Source organism: Halyomorpha halys, unplaced genomic scaffold (genome assembly GCF_000696795.3).
Source record: "Halyomorpha halys isolate HHAL.00 unplaced genomic scaffold, Hhal_1.1 Scaffold400.1, whole genome shotgun sequence".
Lineage (NCBI taxonomy): Eukaryota > Metazoa > Arthropoda > Insecta > Hemiptera > Pentatomidae > Halyomorpha > Halyomorpha halys.
This window is the reverse complement of record NW_027106113.1, coordinates 621,200-644,603: the sequence shown is the minus strand read 5'-3', so window position 1 is coordinate 644,603 and position 23,404 is coordinate 621,200. Positions and strand designations below refer to the sequence as shown.

The 23,404-nt window shown below is 30.0% G+C and overlaps 1 protein-coding gene and 1 non-coding gene across 2 annotated transcripts; both read right to left on the bottom strand.

Annotated features, from left to right (window-relative positions):
- Nucleotides 1-8,068: 8,068 nt before the first annotated feature.
- TRNAL-CAG (transfer RNA leucine (anticodon CAG)) lies at nt 8,069-8,151 on the bottom strand. The gene has a single exon. It is a non-coding gene; the product is annotated as a tRNA-Leu (tRNA).
- An 11,752-nt stretch (nt 8,152-19,903) lies between these two features.
- LOC106682275 (sarcoplasmic reticulum histidine-rich calcium-binding protein) lies at nt 19,904-21,013 on the bottom strand. The gene has a single exon (XM_014423032.2). It carries the CDS (start codon nt 21,011-21,013, stop codon nt 20,219-20,221), a length of 795 nt encoding a protein of 264 aa, XP_014278518.1. The 3' UTR covers nt 19,904-20,218.
- Nucleotides 21,014-23,404: the final 2,391 nt, after the last annotated feature.

Here is a 23,404-nt window from a genome sequence, read left to right as displayed (position 1 = left end):
TGTTTTCTATTACGACAGTTGCAGCGAAGTTACTTTAGTTTAAACTAGAATGATTAGATGTTTTTTTTATAATTTCTTCACACGTTTCACCCTATATAGGGTAACTGATAAAACATTTACCAGAGCGAAATGTTTTTTTTTTTACTTTATTTAGTTCATTCACAACTGTAAAAGTATTTTTACAACCTGCGAATAAGACAGGAAAAAACAAAAGAAAAAAACATGTCAAGAAAGGCATGAAGGTTAAGATCATCAAATGATGCCTCTCCATTAAAATTGAAATTTAAAAATCAATTTAAGAGGCCCGTATTCCAGGTCCTTCGTAAACGTCGTCCTTGCTGGTAAGTCTAGTGTTGATAGTCCTTGAATTAGAGGGTTAGTGTGTGTTGGAAGTGCGTTGTGAAACCGTTTATATAATGATTTAATAGTTGTTTGTTCGTAGGGAGTTCGTAAGTCTTTGTGTAAGTTCTTGTTACTGATGTAGGGGGGAGCGCTACTGATCAGTCTTAGTAATTTTGATTGAAACTGTTGCAGTTTCAGTAAGTTAGTTTTTTTGGCATATCTGTAAATTTGTGCACCGTAAGTCCAAATTGGTCTGAGAAGGTAAGTATAAATCTTTAGTTTTTATGAAAGTGGTAATTTTGATCGTTTATTTAAAAGATGAAATAATAATTTAAGTCGGAAATTAAGCTTTTGTTTTGTTATATTATGTGGGAGGTCCATGTAAGTTGTTTGTCTAATGTCAATCCTAGGTATTTTACTGTGTCTGTTTGGGTTAAACTTTGTTCGTTTAGAAAAACAGGAGGACATAGACCACGACGGAGCGTAAAAGTTATTTGAACTGATTTCTCAATGTTTGTCCCTGTTTTCCATTTGATATAGCATTCATGGATGTGAGCTAGGCGTACTTGAATTGTTCTGAGGCTTGTGCTGGGTCGCCGTGCTTGGCTAAAATGGCTGTGTCGTCGGCATATGTGGCCGTGAGAGTGTGTTCCATTGTGGGTAAATCGGAGGTATAGAAAGTTTAGAGCGAAATTGTTAAATTAGAATTTTCAAATAGTATCTTTGGGACCTAACAGACAATAGAAAGGCTAGACAAAAACATCTAGGCCTCTCTCACTACTAAGCTAGCAGGTACAGAAAAGTTGCTTCAGCATCTGTACCTATGACCACCTAGCATTCATCTTTTTTATCCCTGGATCTATGATCGTCGACCTTGTTTCAGTAATTAAAGCAGCATTTAAATCATTTTAATTATTTTTATTAATTAAAAAATCATTCAGAAATATATTTTTTAGGCATTTTTTTCATATTCGTTTTGTAGACAGTTATCATCTAAGAAATTGAAATCCTTCGGAGATAATTACTTGTGTAAATCTTGGTACGTTTTTTAAATTTAAATAATTGTTGTTCCAAACCGGTCAGATATATATCCACAGTGTTCTTTTTCAATTTAATTTTAATATATGCGGTTGTAATTTAATTTCAATATATAATTTAATTTTAATATTTTTTATATAATTTAGTTGTAATAAATAATCAAACATATCAATAAATAAATATGTCATTCAGCTGTAATCTAATATTAATTATTTTAGCTTTGTTATTTCTGTGGCGATCGTGAAGAACTAGGTAAGTTGAATTGACATCACTTCATCATGTGGTTTCATTGGTTTGGTTTCATAGCAGCACAATTAAAAAAAAAAAAAAACTTTTTTTAAGCTATGCTACTATCGATGCAAGGCAGAGTTTTATTTTATTTAAGTTCATGAACCCAAGTAATAGAACATAAACTAGTAATTTATATGAGGAGAAGATGGTGGGAGATGCGATCAGAGAATAACAGAAATAACTTAAAAAACCTATTTAATATTATCAACGTTTCGGCCAGAGTTTCCAGCCTTCATCATGGCTAAGAACAAAGAACAAGATAACAACCAATGATTAAAAAAAAATCCTTACATATATTTTCCACGGTTACCTATCTTCTCATTATTATAAATTACTAATATTTGACAAAATAAAAATTTTAAAAAATTCCTACGGGTAAGAACAATGCATAAACTATCCCAAAGGGTAGAAATTACTTTCTAGTTTGCTTTAAAATTTTGGTGTATTATTAATGAAGTTAATTTCTATTAAATGGTGTGACATTTCACTATTGAATAATATTCAATAATTATGTTTTATGTATTTTACACGCACAGATGCAAGGGGTTTACATGTAAGCTGAAGGCTATATACTCCATAGCCACTAAATTCACTATATAATAATAATATTTTATATTTGATATTCAGGAAACCCTCGATATGCAATGGAATATTAGCGATTCGACTTACGCCCACTCGAGGTGACTTTGACAAAAACAGTGTGGCCAACTGCGGATTATGAGCCTAAGGTGCCTGACCGCCCTGAGCCGCTGTGACCGTTGCCAAGGACCACTCTTACTATTGACTCACTGAGGGAACTGAACTGTATCCACCGCAATGGTAACTTTGGAAATAGCTGTGTGGTAATCTGAACCACTTACCTTACTTTTATAGAGCCTGCTTACGTTTCTTAAGGAAGAACTGCCGTCAGTGTCATCAGTGGGGATTCCCTTTTCTGTGTTCAAGGTCGTTCAAGAGGAACAAATTGAACCAGGTTGATGTCAGGAAGGTGTTAAGGAATGGATATTAAGGAAATAATTTTTTCTAGCCAACTTTGAACAGCGAATTCACATGTGGTGTTTTCCAAATTTTTGTTGTACATGAAATATGACATTTCAATGATTCATCAAAAATTTATGTTATTCTATTTTTTATTTATTTATTGACAAGTTGCGGTAAGCTAAGGCCTGTCCTACTACCCTAATCCCAACTCTCATGTAAGTAAACAGCGATAATGTATATAAGGAGAATTACGCAGCAAATAAAGTGAGTATTATTCTAGTAAGCGTGCGTTTGATTTCTGCTTTCCTTTTCCTTTATTTTTTTTTTTAGTTTCTCGTCCCGAGTGCTCGTAAGTGACATTTACAACGGTATTTACATAAAAATACATCAGTAAATTTGATGTAAGATCATAAAGGTATGATACAGGCATGTAGAGAAACTACCCATTAGTAGCAATATTCTTATAACATTTTTACATTAGAAGACCATCTCCTTCTTCGGTGCCACGGAGGATTGTCAGGAATGAAAGAGGAAGCAAGGCGAGAAACTAAAGAGTTTGTGTGGTTAGGGAGTTTATAATGGAAGCACTGATACCTGGTTCGGGCTAGATCTTGTACATATGGAACATGGATGATTTTATTTGTGACAAAATAGGGCCAAATCCCCTAAGACTCGATAAATACAAAGTAAAGAGAATTAAGGATTTTTCGAAGGATCTTGAATTGTAAGACCAAATATAGTTTGGGTCATTATACATTATAATGTACATGGAGTTACCCAAACTTATTTCCGGAGCTAACTGTCATCTTGTATATAGTCGAAAATTCAAGGTCAAATTAATTTTCATTTTCTTAAGATTAATAAATTTAATTTTTATGACCGAAGTAATTCCTAACTTTGTTTTCAGAGTAATATGCATACAGAAATTATATTGATTGTATATTTTATTCCTATTTACTTTATGTGTGTGTGGGTACACAGGCACGTAGATACGGTTACTTAAAGCTTATGGTTTTTAGATAATAATATAGGCGATAATGTTTTGTTTTTTTAAATTTATTTATTGATATTTACAACTGTATATAAATACATCAAGTAAATTTGAGGAAATCATAATGGTATGGTACAAGCATGTAGAGAAACTCCCATTGGTAGCACTCTAAAAACATTTTTATAATATAAGGTACCTAGGCCATCTTCTTTTCAGACGCCTCGGTGGATTGTCCGAAATAAATGAGGACGCAAGATTAGAAACTAATGGGTTTGAGTGGTTAGGGATTTTGTAATGGAAGGATTGATATCTGGTTTGGGCTAGATCGGTTACAAATGGTACATTAAGGTCTTTGTGGATGATTTTATTTGTGACAAAGTAGGTAGCATTTAGGATTTTACGAAGGATTTTGGATTGTAAGGATTGGATACGAGATGAATTCGAAGGTTTAGTGGAGCCCCAAAGCTCAACGCCGTATGTCCAGATAAGCCTTATAATTGTCATGTAAATCGGTCTTTTGTTATGAATTGGAAGTTTGCACCGTTTGTCTAGTAAGTGCTGTAATAGTCGAAATCGACGTGCAGTTTCCTGTCTTTTCAGTCTTGTGTGAGGATTCCAGGTTAGTCCTTTGTCCAGATGTAGTCCAAGGTAGCGGATCTGTTCAACAGGGGTAAGGGCAACATCATTGAAGTCCACTGTAGGGCAGTCAGTAGATTTACGACGGTAATTTGATGGGATTTGTTGGAATTTATTTTAATCCTCCAATTACGACACCATTCTTCGAGGGATGTGATATGGGATAGGTGATAATGTTGGTGTAAAGATAATGCCACTGATTTTGAGAACAGAGAAGATCTGAAGCCGGAGGAAAAGGGGTCAAATCCCCTAGGACTCGATATGGATAAATAAATATTAAAAAAAAAGAATTAAAACAATACTCTTGTTTATGTAAAATAATTAACTCTTGTCACTACAATGTCGTTGTACGTTTAATGCTAGGCCATTTTCATGTATGATATAAACTAGCAACATGACACGACAAAAGCTGTTTGTGTTACGGTTTACACAGATGTCAGTAACAATAAATGAACATATAGAGGGTGAAGCTACAAATCTGTGTAACGTAAGCACTAGCTCTGGGGAGCTATATGTGGAGCTCCATCTACAAAGGGAGCACACTGGGGACCTACTTGGTGTATAAAAAAGTCTATAGTTGGGTATCTTGAAATTTTTTGAAATCTTGCAATGCTTTAAACGTGTGAGAACTTTAACCAGATCTCGAGGGCCGAATTAAGAAGCACAGCCCTCTTTGCTGAATACGTTCCGTGAAAACAAAATGATGTTGGCTCAGGACGTCGCAGGGTGTTGGACTGTTACAGTGATTTTTTTTTTCAAGAATTGTTTTTTCATGTAGACACACAATTGGAGTATTGTAAACAATAATGTAAAAAAATCGGCACGCTTGTGATGAGTCCTTGTCAGAAACTAGATGCTCTGAAAGGGCAGAGTGTGCTTTATCTTTAGTAAACGACTGGGAAGGAAATAAAATATTCGTTGAGGCAGCTATTTGGAGATCAGAGTGTGAAACCTGCTTACAAGCTTGAAGCACAAAATTATGAAACAATACTTCAGAATTTTGGGATCATTTTCTTTTATTCATATAGACATTTGGATTTCACTTACTTATAGCTACCGAAGAGTAAAAAAAAATTAAACTTTTTGAAGATGAAACACGTGTTGTTTTAGGACAGTTAGATAAAAAAATCGAAAATAATCTGTTCTCTAAAACCATAGACTCACTTCTAGTGAACTTGGAAAGAGGGAAAAAAGCGTATAAGGTCATAACCTTTAATTTTGAATTGTTACCTCTTCTGTTTACCTACAAAAGCGCAGCTTAAACCTTGTCCCCTGTAATCTGGAAAGCATTAGTTCTGATTTTTTTAAAATGAGTAATAACATTGTCGAATGCGTGTTGCACTCGATTTAAAATTTTGCTGAATTACATTATAAGAAATAATCTACCTGACCTCGAAACCGCAATTATGATACTTTTGATTTTAGCGATAACAAAATGTTCTGCAGAAAGAGATTTTTCTATTTGAAGTAGTGTGAAAAATCTTAGGGAAGCTCTTCTAAATGATGAATTATTGAGCTGAATAAGATATAACATCGAAAATCGACTCTGAAACTGAATCGACTGTCCTTATATGAATGAGTAAAGAAAAAAATATTTTTTGTAATGTAGAAGATTGCTGCTGATATAATGATTTCAAAAATAAAATTTTATTTAATGACTTGGCTTTGGAAAATTGTTGACTAAAACAATATTTTTTATCTTGCCAAATTGATTCAAATTTGTTACTATTTCACTGTAGAAAATTATATTTGTTGCCATAGACAGAGTCATTGTAAAATCACTGACAGAGTCTTGTCAAATTTTAGGTTATACTTCCTATCGCAATGAGGAAACAAATATTAGGTCTAAAAATATATAGTTTATGAATATATTAAACTAATTAAAAGAAAAGGGGGGAATAGAGGGGGTCGGTTTTATATTATCCACCCAAATCGCTTAGATAGGGTCTGTCTACCCACCATGCTAGTGCAGCTTTTAAAACTATTTAGCGTGCACAAAACCTAAATAAAATGTTCGTATATCTTATTCAACATGTTTACATAAAAGGATAAAAATATGAAGATCAATTATGATTAAGTCCAAACTTACTTTAAACCGTTCAACACTTTTGAGGTTCAACTCTTCAATTTAAGGAGTTGAAACTTTGAGGTCTTAATTAAACTTTTGACTTCTCAATTAGTAGTGATGGTGCCTGATGCCTGCAGTGCATTAGTGAGAGCAATATTACAGGATTTCAGTGAAACAAATTAAAAAAAAAATGCTACTTTTTTACTATAAATCAGCGAGGAATAAACCAAATTATTATTAAAAAAATCACTAAAGTTTAGTGTACATCTTTTCTATTATTATTTTTTTAAAACCCTAATTGTAACACTAATAAAAAATATTCCCAGACATGAAATTTTAAAATTATATAGTATTAAAAGTATTAAAATATGCCTTGAAATCTAGGCATTATTTATATTTCTTTAACGCATAATAAACATAGCTCCATAACAATTAATCAAAATTGACCTTTTTTCTTTCAAATACATACAAATTGGTCATACTGGAAATAAAAAAAAAAAGAATTGTTGATTTATGAAAGTTAATAGAAAATTATTTATGAAACAATAGGTCATTTTTAATTAAATTAAAAAATAATTTTTGTCTTTTTTTTAATAACTTTTTTTAAAATATTTATATAAATTTAAAAACTGTGAATATCAGTAATTTACTTTTTTTTTTGGTATACGAACGATAATAGAAACATATGGAAAATAATGAAAACTATTTCAATAAGAGTTAGGAAACCGAAATAAAAAAAATATATGATAGCAAAATTAAAAAAAACATGGTAAAATAAACAAAAAAGGAAGAAATATTAAATAAATAATGTAACAAACTTAAATGTGTATGTAAATAATCTTTATTTCACTTAAGAGACTATAAATAAAAAAATGATTTCGTATTTAATACTCAGCGATTTACTCTTAAATTAAAGTATATTTTAATGAAATAATTTCCCATAGTTAAGATAAATAAAAAAAAAAATTAACTTTGCAATACAGTCCAGGGAGAATGAAGACTAAAATAAAAATTCCACTGATTTGTTAAAACTAATTGAAAAAAAAAATAAGGCAAACTAAAAATACATTAGAATAATAAAATTCCACTCTCCATTTATGTATTTTCAAACAAAATAATAAAATAAAAAAGTTTAAAAATGTTGTAGGACTTCGAGGTTTTGACGGGAAGTCTCTTGGGACACTGACAGTTACGGACTGACTGGAACAGGAAAATGTCATGGTTAGATAATGGACCAGGATTCTTCTGCTACTCCTGACACATCCAGTATGAAAACATGCTTTATTTATACCTTTGCGTTGCCTAGATATGCTTTCTTATATTAAATTATTGTGAAATGTAATAATTTTATTGTTGTTACCGATCGCCTTATGTAGTAAAAAACAAATGAGTTTTAATATTAAAATAAATGATTACAAGTTTTTTCAAAAAGAATCCAAGTTAATAAAAATTATGATTAATGAAAAAAAACAACATAAAACAATAAATTTTAAAAAGACTAATAAATAATATTGTGTGATGTTTATTATAATAAACAGTAATGAGTTAGAAAAAAATTGATTGTGTGACAAAGATATTAATCGAATTATAATAAACAATATTAGTGGAATGAAAGTTTAATAATTATTTTTTAACATTAAAATGCATGAATTCGAATGTATATTAGAACTGGAAAGTTTTAAAAATTAAAACTATTTTACAAATAAAAAAAAAAAAAAGTATGTCAGAAGTGGGATTCGAACCCACGCCCACAGAGTGGACTGCGACCTGAACGCAGCGCCTTAGACCACTCGGCCATCCTGACTTATTTGGTGTAGAGAGTATTTTAAATCATAGCTGCACGATTTCGAATACAACCTTCAATTAAACTTGGTGGAGGTCGAGATAAACTTACAAAGTTACTCAGAGTTATTTTAGAAGTTTTTCTAATAATGGGTTTTGAATATTTTTTTTCTTTAAATAGTATATCTATTACGTATATATCAACAAATAACTATTGCTGAAACGACATACATTTAACACAAGTTGGACCTACTAAAATCTTCATATCTTGGGTCGAAACTTCTCATAAGCTATAATGTGATGAAGTCGTATCTAATGGATAATTTTGTTATAATTTATCTATTGAAAAGTAGGTAAACATTGAAAAAACCTACAACAAATTTTATGTAATTATTTTGTGACAAACGAAAGTATTTTGATTAATCATTTACCTTTACATTACATTACACAAATTACATTATACAAAACAGATAGAAGAAATGTATCTGTCTGTCTTGGATATAAATCTCTATTCCTGATTCACCTTCTTGAATATAATTCAAATATATGCTAAATTTTGGGTTTATTTTTTACAAAGAGGAATGAGCCATTAAAATAAGGCTAATAAACAAATTATGTACATTCAAAACCAGAGAGATATTTTCTGCATTATTTTATACTATAAAAATAAATAAATAAAATCTAAAAATAAACCTATGCAGACAACATAAAATAGTTAAAAGCGTAGTATAATAAATAAAACAATACAATGAAATAAAATAAAACATGCAATTAATATACCTTATGTAACATGAAGTAAAATATACGAAATAATAAAAGAAATTATTTAATAATGATTAAATAAATTTTAAAACTTAATGAAATGAAAACATATCTTAACAAATAAATTATATAAACTCAAGAAATTATATCATATTTAAAAACACACTTTATACAAGTGTAAAATGAAAGATTAAAAAAATAAGTAGGGGTATATCTGAACAATGATTAACAACAGCGTCCAAGAGTCCGATGGAAAAAAAAAGTTGTTTCACACCAATTTTTGATTACTTTAATGAAAACTATATAGTTAATAGCCATATTAATGTATCTAACAATCATAGCTAGAGGGAATAAAAAATGGTTACTGTTGCAAAATTATAACAAACATTAATTTTTCGTTCTGAGCTCCATCTTTGAAACTAACAACTCTAAAAAAAAACCTTATGAAGTCCTAAAAAGAGCTATTTACATTCAAAACTCCCCTAGATATACTTTCTTAAAAATCAACTTTGCATAAAATAAGTACTGAAAAATTATTATATTAATTTTATAAAAATATTATAATGTAGTTCATGATATTTATCTTCGTAAGAGTAGTAGTATTCATGATATTTGTCAAAATTAATTCACAAGATGTTGATTTGTAGTTGTACGGGCAAAACGTTTGTTTAGTAAAAACTATATGTCAGGAACTATTAGGCATAAAAATGTCTGTTAGCACTCATATCAAAGATAATGTAATGTACTGTAGTTTATGCCATTTTTGTTCGTAGGAGTAGTAGTTTTCATGATATTGACTACAATAAATTCACAAACCGCAGATTTTAGTTGATATTTGTCAAAATTAATTCACAAGTTGTTGATTTGTAGTTGTACGGGCAAAACTTTTGTTTAGTAAAAACTATATGTCAGGAACTATTGGACATAAAAATGTCTGTAAGCAAGATAATGTAATGTACTGTAGTTTATGCCATTTTTGTTCTTAGGAGTAGTAGTTTTCATGATATTTACTACAATAAATTCACAAACCGTAGATTTTAGTTGTTCAGACAAAATTTCATAGGTCTATGGTTAGCAGACACATAAATTTTTATAAGTGACTGTACATAGCTTTTATGAAAGTAATAATAGCTAATTGCATTGGGATTACAAACAGAGACAATAGAGGATAACATAAAAAAATGGTTCATGAGGTTCCTCCCGTTACCTTGGGAGGTACCTCTCAGTTATCTACATTTAAAGGGGCAGTGACCCAACCTCAACCCGAAGAATGAAGCGTAGGCTGCTGCAGGACATCCTGTTATAAATTCTATATTTATCAGTTCTGTTATTGTCATTCTAAAATTTTATTTTATCTTAATTTCTCTTATCATCTTTTTCTTAAATTTATTTTTTTTTCCATTATTCAATTATTTATTTTGTTAAATCCATAAATGTTATAGTGTAAATAGGTATAAATGTAGGTAATATAGTACAAGAGCCTGGAAGAAAAAAAGGTAACTATCTCACCCCAATCTAACTATCCTAACTATCCCAATCGTAACTATCCTTTTTGATTACTTTAAGAAAACTATGTATAATTACTAGTCCAAATTGATGTGTCAGGCAAGTATAGATAGAGGGAATAAAAAAACTACAAAAAACACAAGAAAACCTAAGAGCACATTATTTAAAGAAAAATAAATTTGCTAAAATATAAGCCCTTATTTGAGGGATGTAGTTGAGATAGTTGAGATAAAACCTTTTAAAAAGCAACAATTTATAAAAATGTACTGAAATATCAGTAGTTAGTTAATTTAATTTGAGAAATCTATATCTAAAGAACCATGTGACGTACTGCTGTCTATTAGCAATCAAATTAAAGCTTGTTTAATGGACTATAAAGTAGTTTCTGACCTCTACCTTCGTAGGAATAGTAGCTTTTATGATATTTGCTAAAATTAAATGATTTATAGTTTTTCTGACAATGAATTTGATTTATGAATAACTTTATTTCATAAACCATTGGACGTACAGATGTCTGCCAGCACTCAAATTAAAGCTAGTTAAATTTTCATGTTTATCTTTGTAGGTGTAGTAGTTTTTATGACATTTGACAAAATATTAATTTCTAGTTGTTCGTATAAAATGTTGGATTTTTGAAAACATTTATCTCTAGACCAATAAGACGCACATATGTTTGCCAAAACTCAAAATAAAGGAAATTTCAAATTTCATGAAAACTACTAAACCTACTAAAATAAACATCATAAACTACATTATAGCCCAAATAACTAGCTTTAATTTGAGTGCTAATAGACATCTGTAAGTCAAATGGTTTTTGAGATAATAGATTTTTCAAAATAAATTAACTAACTATTAATATTTCAGTACATTTTTATGAAATGTTGCTTTTAAAAAGACTATATCTTGATAACTATTGGACGTAAATATCTCCAATAGGGCTGATATTTCAGCAAATTTATTCTTCTTTAAATAATATTCTTTTAGATTTTCTAGTGTTGTTGGTAGTTTTTAAGATATAGAGCTCCGAATGAAAAATTAATGTTTTTTTAAGGTTTTGAAACAGCCACCATTTTGTATTCTCCCCTACCTATACGCAGACTCGTCAATTTTGTCTAGTAATTATACCTAGTTTTCAATTTAGTAATAAAAAATTGGGATGAAATAACTGCCTTTTTTCTCCTCTTGGGCTTTTGTACTAATACTATTTTTATTTTTTTAGGAGACCAAACGTTAGAAATTATTTTATTTGTTCATGAGACAGTTCGACTTTTTTTAAAGTCTTACCAAAACAAGAAAAAAAAACTTTAGATTCTGACAAGCAAGCAGACTTTTGTCCTTAATAATATCGCTAAGAAGAAAGAAAATTTCACTACAGCAAGAGGAAGCGTCACGGAGTTTCATTTCCCAAAGACTCCTAATGCCGCGCCGGACTAACGACCCTTTTCCTAATTATAGAAGAAATTTCTTTATTGTTTCTTTATAACTTTATAATTATACTTCGCCTCATTTTTGAATAAATTTTCTCTTCGAGCTAATGAGGGTGGTGATTTCATTTGCTAAGATTTTTTTCTAAAATATTGTAACCCATGCCTAAATATATTAATAAGATATTTTCGTTAACTTTGACTTCCTATAACAAATGTCAACACATTCAATGCTTGATGGTAAATTAAATAAAAAAAAAAATAAATAAAAAAAATGGTAATGTAAATGGAAGTTGTAAGGAACAACAAGATAAACATTTAATACAACAGTCAACCATACGAATAACTTAAAAGCTTGTAAAAAATTATTGTAATATCAAAACAGATCGATTTCTAAACTGTCATAGACATTATTTGTCACACTTGGGGAAATCTAAGAAAGAAAAGAATTCTCCCAAGGTGGAAGAGATTTCATTTTTATCAACCTGCAAACATTTTTCCATTAGGCCTACACTGAACAGTTTATCTTCAAACTATTTCTGGAGTGGGTGGGAGAGCCACAAAAAGGCAATAAACCATTATATGAATCAACTTCAACCGAATGACATTAACAGAAAGATATTTTTTGTATTTATTTTATGATACCACTTTTTATGAATTTAAACTTCCATTTTAATTATTAAAAAAATTAGCACACTCGAAAAAAAAAATTAATATGTAATATTATAAGATATAATACATAATTTGATTATTAGAAGAACATCTATTATAAATAATTAAAATGCTTATGACCAAGTTAATCACTAAATACTCGACAGCCATTAGAAATGGATGAAGGCCACCGTATTTATTTTTGAAAATAAGCAGTAAGCTTTAAAGGATCGTCCAGCACCACGTTCTTCAGATAGCTTCTGCATTTTTTCTTAAGGCACGAGCTTTTTGAATTTTATGGCTTTACGAATTCAATTTGAAATTTATGGCTTCGCTTTGGTCGATGTTGGTGAATTGTTCGTAATGTGTATAAGAAGTTTTGTCTGAAAAAGTTGTGATTCTACTGATTCAGATCGCTGGTTGAAGTATGGAACGAATTAGAGTAGCAAAAAAAAAATGAAATTGACCATATACCGTTGATACATAATTTATTTATTTTCGTTTGAGTACTAAAAAAGGAAACAAAAACAATTAAATTTTGATTTTTATTAAAGTATGAGTGATTTTTTTTTTATGAGGGATATTCAGTATTACGAAAGGGTAATCAGCTGTCAAAAGTTTGGGGAACACTGACTTATGTTAACCGCACCGGTTAGTAGGAAGAGAAGAGCCACGGATACAAATACATTCAATTCAATAGAAGGCCACATCGTGGGGGCAGAGATCAAAGGAAACAATGGGGTGCTACTGTAAGGGATAAGAACCGAGGTTTTATATTCGTTGCTATAATGGTGGTTTTGTATTTTTAACACATTTTTTATATATTTAGTGAAACGGTTTCATTAATATAATCTCTAAAAAACAAAACAAAAATAAAAAGACTGACAAAGGTAAAATAATATTTAACAAATACAATCTACCTAGTGAACGTTGGTTGCTTTGGCAATTTTTTCAAAGTATTTTGAATATCTATGAATAACAGTGCGTAAACGTCTTTTCTCAATGTAAGAAACTCAATAAAAATGGAAAAAATTATGGTAACATCTAGGAGGATGAAGTATGATGGAGGAAGCTGAAAGGAAAGCGAAACCAAAAAGGCAGGCTTTGAGATAGGCCAGAGGCGTGGCAGATGAGTTGTAGAAGAGCCCGAGAGGAGAAAAAAGACAGTTATTTCACCCCACTTTTTTATTACTTAATTGAAAACTATGTATAATTAATAGTTAAAATTGATGAGTCTGCCAAGTGTAGGTAGTGGGAATAAAAAATGACGGCTGTTTCAAAACGTTAAAAATAATTATTTTTTTATTTGGAGCTCTATATCTTTATTATTTTATTTATATATATCTTTACCTCTACTCTACCAACAACAATGGAAAAACTATAAGAGCATCATTTAAAGTAGAGTAAATTTTCTAAAATGTAAGCCCTAATTGAGCTATTTACGTCCAATAGTTCTCGAGATAAAACCTTTTAAAAAGCAACATTTTATAACAATGTACTGAAATATCAGTAGTTAGTTAATTTATTTTGAGAAATCTATATCTCAGAAACTATATGACGTATAGATTAACACTCTTAGATTAACTTAGATTAACACTCAAATTAAAGCTAGTCTAATGAGCTATTAAGTAGTTTATGACGTTTATTTTCGTAGAAGTAGCAGTTTTCATGAAATTTGCTAAAATAAATTGATTTATAGTTGTTCGGACAAATTTTCATTTGCCAAATTTATCATAAAATCATCGTCAAACCTACTACCCCTACGAAGATAAGTGACATAAACTACTTTATAGGTAGATTAATTTCCTTTATGTTTATGGGTCTAGAGATATATTTTTTTTATACGTACAACTAGAAATCAACATTTTGTGTGTTTATTTGGTCAAATAACATAAAAACTACTAGTCCTACAAAGAAAAAAGTTGTTGACTATTTTATAGTACATTTAACTAGCTTTAATTTGAGTGCTGGCAGACATATGTACGTCCAATGGTTTCTGAAATAAAGTTTTTCATAAATCAAACTTATTGTCAAACTTATTCCATTGTCAGGAAAACTATAAATCAATTTATTTTAGCAAATATCATGAAAACTACTATTCCCACGAAGGTAAAAGTCATAAACTTATTTATAGTTCATTAAACTAGCATTAATTTGAGTGCTAATAGACATCTATACGTCTCATAGTTCCTGAGATATAGATTTCTCAAAATAAATTAGCTAACTACTAATCTTGCTGAAGATTTTCAAGACATTTTGCTTTTTAAAAAGCTATGTCTCGAGAATTATTGGACGTAAATAGCTCTTTTAGGGCTAATATTTCAGCAAATGTACTCTTCTTTAAATAATGTTCTATTAGATTTTTTTAGTATTGTTGGTTTAGAGCTCGATATAGAGCTCCGAATGAAAAATTAATGTTTTGAAACAGCCGCCATTTATTCCCCTTACCTATACTTGGCAGACTCATCAATTTTGACTAGTAGTTATACATAGTTTTCATAAAAGTAATAAAAAATTGGGGTGAGATAACTGCCTTTTTTTCTTCCCGGCTCTTGTAATATAAGCCTCGTATGCTCATCATCTTCCCTTGTGTAACATAAGAGTAGGTTCTTAATACACTTGCTTGCCCCTTAACCAATTATTCAAAAATTCCAAACTGAATATTTTAATGTAGATATAAATAGTTTCTCATTGTCTTCTTTTACCTTTATTTCTTATTGTGTATTATGTAGTTAAACGTTTTCTGTATTGGAATTAATTGGTTAAATATTTCTTTCTATGTATTTGAATTGGTTTAGATATTATTTTTTTAGTTTTAGAACATTTCATATTTACTCTGGATTTTCTTTTTAGGAAGTCTGGTAAGTCAATTTCAATAAAAATTTGTTGAGGTTAAAAAGCTTCCAATTTGAATGTAATTTATTCTAAATTAACATATTGTTGCACAACGTTTCGGGACATTTGTCCCATATTCATGTACTATAAATAAACTAATTTTATCATGATGGAATATTTCTTGTAGTTTTATCTGGTACTCAGATTTTAAACTTTTCATATGGTTTTCCCTCATTTCCATATCTTGTTCTATTCTGGATTTTCGTTTTAGCAAGTCTGCTAAGTCAATTTCAATAAAATAATTCTGAGGTTAAAAAGATTTCAATTTGAATGTAATTTATTCTAAATTAACATATTGTTACACGTTTCGGAACACAAGGTTATACACTTGTTTGTTCCTTAACCAATTATTCAAAAATTTTAAACCGAATATTTTAATATAGATGTAAATAGTTTTCTCATTGCCTTTTACCTCTATTAATAAGTTTTTAGATTTGTTTTTTATTGTATATTTATGTAGTCAAACGTTTTCTGTATTGGAATTAATTGCTTAAATATTTCTTTCTATGTATTTGAATTATTTTAGGCGTTATGTTTTTAGTTTTAGTTTCATATTTACTCTTTTTGTCTTTATGTTTAGTAAAATATTTATTCAAAATTTAGTTTTCTTATGTACATTTCTTACTTGTTTCAATTATATTATTATAAAATTATTTGCCTTCTTTCTGAATACTCCTTTGGTGTTGCGATGGTTTAATACATTTTAGTGTTGCCCTTGCCTACGCCCTATAAACCCGAATGCAGTGTATTCTCTCTTGATTCGTTTCCACCCAAGTTTTGAGTTGAATTGTTCATTATTTCTAAAATCGACTTAAATACAGTTGATATTATAAGATTGGTTGAATTTTGGTGATACAACGACTTAATCATAACAGTTTATATGATGAGGTTGTGGAGATATTGTTTCATTTTCATCTTTCGAATACCTCTTCACAGTTAAAAAGTTTCTTCATTGAATGCTGTGGAGACTATAGATATGATTCTATCATCTTTCCATCTAGTAATAAATATTACAACCTTATAGTCATTAAGTTCATTTATTCACAAGAAAGTTACATGTTTTAAAATATAAACAAATATTAATGCTTCACCATAACTTTAAATATTTCAACAAATAAGAAGGATCTGAGTTATTTTATGAGGGTTGAGGGATGAAGAGTAGTGAAAAAAAAAACTCTAACAAAAACTTAAAATGATGTCTGGCTATTTGCCCGAATTCCAAAGAGCTAAAATGTTATTGCCTTTTCCATTATCTTTGCTTTCACTATGAAATTGTAAATGAAAATTAATCCTTTTTCATTTTTCTTTGAAATTCGACTCGACAGACAATAAATGAATAGGAGAAGGGTTCGCCCTCGTTAGTCATAATTATATATTTTTCACCAACGGAACGAGAGATTATTTCTTACAAACAGCTTGTCAGAAGGCAATATCTCTCGTTCATTGGAAATAAAGAATCAAAATTAAGAATTTTAAAATTTATAAAAAAATATTTAATAGTTTATAATTTAATGAATATACATGATCTTATTGTTTATATAGTACCTATTTGTAAAGTATTGCCCTAACACAGACTTATAACAGTCAGAACTGAAATATGATTAATTTGCATTAGAGTTTTTATATTTTGGAAGGGAATGTATAACACTCAAATTACTTAAATTTAATGATGTTATCTTAAAACTAGATAACATTAAATCTTCATTCTGACATTATAAAATTCAAACTTCAAACTCTACCTCAATCATTTTTCAAAAAATTGTGACTAAATTTTTTAGAAATGAAACATTAGGTTGTAAAACATGGGTGTCTGACAATTTTAATGAATTGAAGTTTTTAGTATTATCTGATTCCTTAAAATCGGTTTCACTGTTTTTAAAACAGTGTGTGGGAAATTTTATATTTATAATATAATATTGGTATTATGCTATGGTAAGCAATAGCTGATTGAAAGTAAAACATTAAAACTGACAAAGATGGCCGCCCGAAGCAGTCTAATTATAAAATTAAATCCAATATTTTTTATGTACGTAACTCTTTTGGTGATGGCAATACTGAAGACCCGAACTACTGTTTCGTGTGATAGTGCAAACAAATTGGATCCAAGTTACTTCTAAAAAAAATTAGTAAAACATCTTGACCTGTTTTGAAGTTTAAATTTTATTTTACAACCTTTCGTTTACAAGTTTTACAGCCTCTTTGTCATTTAACCTGCTTATCAAAAATATATTTTTAAATTTTATTTCCCACTCGTTTCTAACCTTGCTTCCTCTTCCAATCCTCCGAGGCGCCTGAAAAGAAGATGGCTCGTGACCTTATATTGTAAACTGTTTTTAGAGTTCTACTACTGGGTAGTTTCTCTACATCTTGTATCATATCATTATGATTAAATTTACTGGTTGTATTTTTTTATACAGTTGTAAATATCAATAAATAAATAAAAAAAAAAATTGATTTCGTCAACTTTAAGTCAATTATATGGTAACTGGACTTGGAGTATAATTTTGAATAAACAAACTAATGTTTCGTTATGCCAGTATTACGCAGAATACTAATTTGGGTGAGAGTTAACATGATAACTTCTATATTAACATGCTTTATACCGATTAGATCTGTCACGACAGTATCTAATGTCGTCATAGCAGTTTTTTTTTTCCAAAGGCAATCAATTCCCAATGCGGGCATTCGATATGTAGTAAGGCGATCGAATTTTTAAAAATAACTTCAACTCTCAATGTGAATAGTTTGTAAAAAGAATTAGGAACTTAGTTGATAAGAAACAGATTGAATTTTACCAAAAATTTTTGCTTTACAAAAAACTGACAAAAATGTAGATTCGTCGTTTTTCCCCCTCCTTGTAGCATATCAACAATTCTCGGAATGAATACCTGCAATAATTTTCTGTCGTTTCGTATTAAGGCCTATAACATGACTTTAGAGTGGTGTAAATTAGTTATTTTCTGACTTTTTCAATTAAATAAATTTCACGAGCTAAAACATATAAAAATGTTGCCAAAAGCGTCCTTAGAGTGGTTGAATATGTAAAAAAAAAAGAAGAAAAACTGTGCAAATTAAATGCTGAAAGGCTTTTATATTTTAATTTTTTCTTTTTAAATATTTTGGGAATGTGGAATTCGCTTACGGCTCCCCTGAACTACGCTTGGGGAATCATGAGGTGCCGCTGTTGAAATTAAATGGATCATAAACAATTAATTAAGGAATGAATGTTTATTGTAAAAAAATAAACAAAACATATAGAATGTTCAAAATTATAATTTTATTATAATAATTATAAATAAATTGTATAAAGAAAAATACATGATGATTAAAAAAATTGGAAAAATATTGTAAAAATGATAAAAGTGGAGAATAAAACATTTTTTCACTCATTTCATGCTAATAAAAATAAAATTTAAGATATTAGGTCTAAAAAAAAAAATCATAATTAATACCATCAATGATAACATCATTAAATTTAAATAATTTGAGTGTTATACATTCCCTTCCAAAATATAAAAAACTCTAATGCAACTTAATCATATTTCAGTTCTGACTGTTATAAGTCTGTGTTAGGGCAATACTTTACAAATAGGTACTATAAACAATAAGATTACAATTTTTGAACATATTCATTTCACTATTCTAATTAGAAAAGATTATACATAAGATCTTTTACGATTATACGAACGAACACAAAAACTTGTTCTGTTTTCTGTTTAGAACTAGTGTGTTGATGAAACAGTTATTTTTAATTATTTTTTTCCGGCATACAATATATTTAATATTATTTTATTTTTTAATATATATTTTTTTATTGAATCTAACATTCAATCTTTTAAAACGATTTGTTGATAATTATATATTTGTTGCAATTTTCAATTATTGCAGCATACGTTTTTGGTAAAATTAAATTTTATAAATTTAACTTGTTTGGAAAATAGTAGCTCCAAATATACTTGTTGATAATATAATGTAAGCTTAAGACGCCATTTTATAAAATCTGGTCTCTTTCTTAAGGATACAAATAATGATTTACTAAGTTATCTGATACTCTCGTATAATGTTGATTTTGTTGTAGATGTCAACATTATCTCACAGAAATACTTTCAAATATATGTGGTTATATGTATAACTATTCGTAATCGTAAAGCCGATCGCATTAAATATAAAAAAAAAATATGGACGAAGGCTGTGATGGCTGGTTAGCTAGGATCAGTAAATTGGACGATTAAGGATTGTTTATATTTCAAGTTGAACTTCTTGAAAAATTAATAATTATTGTACTGAGTTGTATAAAGTTAGCCTCAATCGTCCATTGTAAAATGTGTACTTACTTGCCTTTATGAACCTATGTTTTACAATTTAAAAAAATCAAGCTATAATAAATCACCATAATTGGCTGCAATGACTGAAGAATCATAAGAACCTTATTACAAGTAGTAGTATTTTGTCATAATTGCCACTGACTTAAGCCAGATCAATCTCAATAAAACAAACATAAAATAGGAATAGGGGAATGGAATTAAATAATAAGACTATTTTAAATAAATATTATTCATTTTTGTTGATTTACACACGTAATAAAACATATACGTTTTCACAGTACAAAAGTAAGCAAAGAAGCAAGTTTATAGCAGGTTAATAAAAGTGAATGAAGGATCGTTATAAAAACATCAATTTTGTACACCGTATAAATTTACATATCTATAAAAACGAAGTAACAAACGCAACCGTTAAGTTGATATTTGTACACTCACACATCCACAAACACGCACAACACTTATACATATACAAGAGTTAACAGTACCGATTCGACTAGTATACATCATTTGGAATCATAAATCCTGGTGGTCAGTGGTGACCCTTGCCGTGGTGGCTGAATCCCCACTTCTTGTGGTCTTCTTTTGCGCCTTTCTTTCCATGTTCATGATGGTGTCCATACTTTTCTGAGTGTCCATCTTCTTTCTTGTGCCCGGCGTGATGGTGGTGATGATGTCCATGGTGTTCGTGGCCTTTCTTACCTTTGTGATCTTCTGAGTGCCCTGCGTGGTGATGACCTTTCTTGTGGTGTCCTCCCTTCTTGTGTGCGTGATCTTCGTGGTGTCCACCATGTTTGTGGTGATGGTGTTCATCGTGGTCTTCATCGTAAAATTCTTTCTTCTTCTTGTACTCGTCCAACTTGTGTACGACGTGCTCACCTTTTGTGCTGTGCCCTTTCCCGAACTTGCCATGTTCCTCGTATTTGTGTCCATGGTGACCATGCTCGCCTTTATGGTGCTCGGCATGATATCCTCCTTCGTCATGGTGCTTGTGTTTGTGGCCACCGTGGTCGGCATACCCTCCTGCATGATGGTCTTTGTCATGATGACCTTTCTTTCCGTGATGGTATCCATGGTGTTCTTTGTGCCCTTTGCCACCCTTACTTCCGTGCGATTCGTGATGATGACCTTTGTGGGATTCTCCACCTCCCTTGCTCCAGTGATGTCCCTTATGGTGGTCCTGAGCTACCCCATGGTCGGCTAGGCCACCGATAGGACCGTCTGAGTAAACCAAAGGGCCAGCATGGCCGTGCTCGTCGTACTCGCCGAGCTGGGCGTTCACCGCCACTACCACAACTACCAGCACCAATGCTTGCCGTACCAACATCCCGAATAGACCCCGATACCACCCACCGGCTGCCTATATAGTCGGTTCGTGGCGCAATGGCTCCACCATGGATACGTTCGATTGGCTGCCGCCGTGTCATTGCACATTGCGTAATGGCTTGGGGGTCGTGCGGTCCTTCACAATTGTAGTTTTTTTCTGTATGTTTCATATTAAACGCAATATTTTCATTTAATTGATTGATTTCATGGATATTTCGCTTCGAAACTTCACGAAAGAAATTCACGTCCAATGGACCGATGAATGGTGGTTATATAAAACTTAAAACATACTACGAGCGGATAAAGTTCATTATTGATATGTTTATAACTATATCCAAACAATTTGTAAAGTGATTTCGAAGCACAAATTAAGTAATAAACACTAACTAAAAATGAATCAGAATTAGAGCCAAGTAGATCTTGGGTCAGATTGTTATCAAACATTATATAAGATAAAGAAGATCTGAAAATTAAAACATCAGTTGATTTTATAAATAAACCTGTAATTGATCTTAGAGCATGATTAAAGACGCATTATGAAGCATTAGCTATTTTCTGAAGAATCTTGTTGTTTCATCGTAACGGGCTGCAGTATCCCGTAACCAAGCATTTATCCTTTCATAAAAAGAATATTTAATATAAATATTTTGAATTCCTCCTGACCCTTATAGAGGATATTATTTCCAGGAAAACAGTATGCGGACCTTTCTATGCAATCTAGATACAACAAATATAAATTTAACAACATACGCAAATAGCTATTTGAATCATTTTGTTTAAATAATCTTTGTGACAGGATTTAACTGTAGTTTCGTTGCCTCAACTTTCTATTATATATAAACTTTCATATAATAACTAAAATACTAACACCAACTTCAATTTTAAGATAGTCATATATAGACAGATAGTTCATTAAATAGTTGTTTAACATATTTAACATCCTAACAAGTTTTTAAAATCTTAACATTATTGTTTACTTCTTGAAATTGTTTCATAAGTTCAGATCTTAGCAGTGATTTCAAAGAAGTCATGACAGGACTAATTTAAAAACAAAAAATTGTCTGTGCGGGCCAGGGCGAGGATTACAGAGCTTATTTCAGACGGTTGGTTTGATTCCCAACCTCGGTCTGTAAATATTTATTTTGCGGCGGCCCCGAGAAATGATTTTTGACATTCCCAATCTGGGGCAGTAGAGGTCCTCAATAGAGAACTTGAGTAAAAAAAAAAAAAAAATTAATTATTAGTCTGTGTAAAACTAAATAAAATTTATTCATGGTTAAGGTGGGTCTTACAAGTACAGTAAAAAAAAAAAAAGGATTCCCTCAACTACATTTTTAAAATATTATTTTACAAAATGAAGCTTTGTAAAAAAATGAAACACCCAATTTTTCAATATCCAAGATCAGTTGGTGCAGAAGTATCCAAAATATTTTATTATTTGTTACTTAATGGTATAATACAAAAAAAAGAAATTGAAATAATAAATTAGTGTGCAATGGTTATTCATTTTATTTTCACATGTCACATATAAAAAATATATACATAATTGTGGAAAATAAAATAAGTAATTATTTCAAAGCATTTCTAATAAAAGTAGTATATAATAAAAAAATAAACTAAAAATTAATTTATTATTAAAAAGTTTAATAATATCGAATGATAACATCTGGTCGAATTTAAAAGAATTAGTGTTAGAAGTTTTCAACCTGTCCACAGAAATTCGCAGAAGTTTTCAATGTACAACTGATTCCTATAACCCCCTTATTATTTCCTACATGCAGATTGCCTAATACGGTTTGTGCGAACACGCACCACATATAGTTCAGGAATACAAAATAAACTAAACTTTTCGTGAATTTTGCGTTTGCTTATCATTCGTAGGTAGGTTGAAAATATATATAAATCATAATTATGCAAAAGAAAACAAGTAGTTATTTCAAAAAATAATAATAAAATTTGAATATAATAGAAATAAAAACTAATTAGTATATCTGAAAAAACTATTTAAGACGTATTTGTCCAATTGTTAACTTCGAATTCAACTGTTCAATTTTATTGTGGTATACGAAGATTTTTTTAGCAACATTTTGCACCAGATATCGAAAGTAGGCGGCATAATAATAATAACATTCTTTATTTATTCTGGGATTGATCCCTTTAGAATAATATATAGGCGTCGGAACTAGGTTTTAGAGCCTTAGAATGAAATAGAAAATAAAACTGAAATTATAAAACGTCATAAAATATAATAAAATAATGAATTTAAAAAGATTAAAATGAACAAGAATAATTAACAGAATATATAAAATAGGAATAGAACAAATAATAAGTTTTACTTTATTATTTGTTCTATTCCTATTTATATGTCATATTATAAAACATAAGATGACAA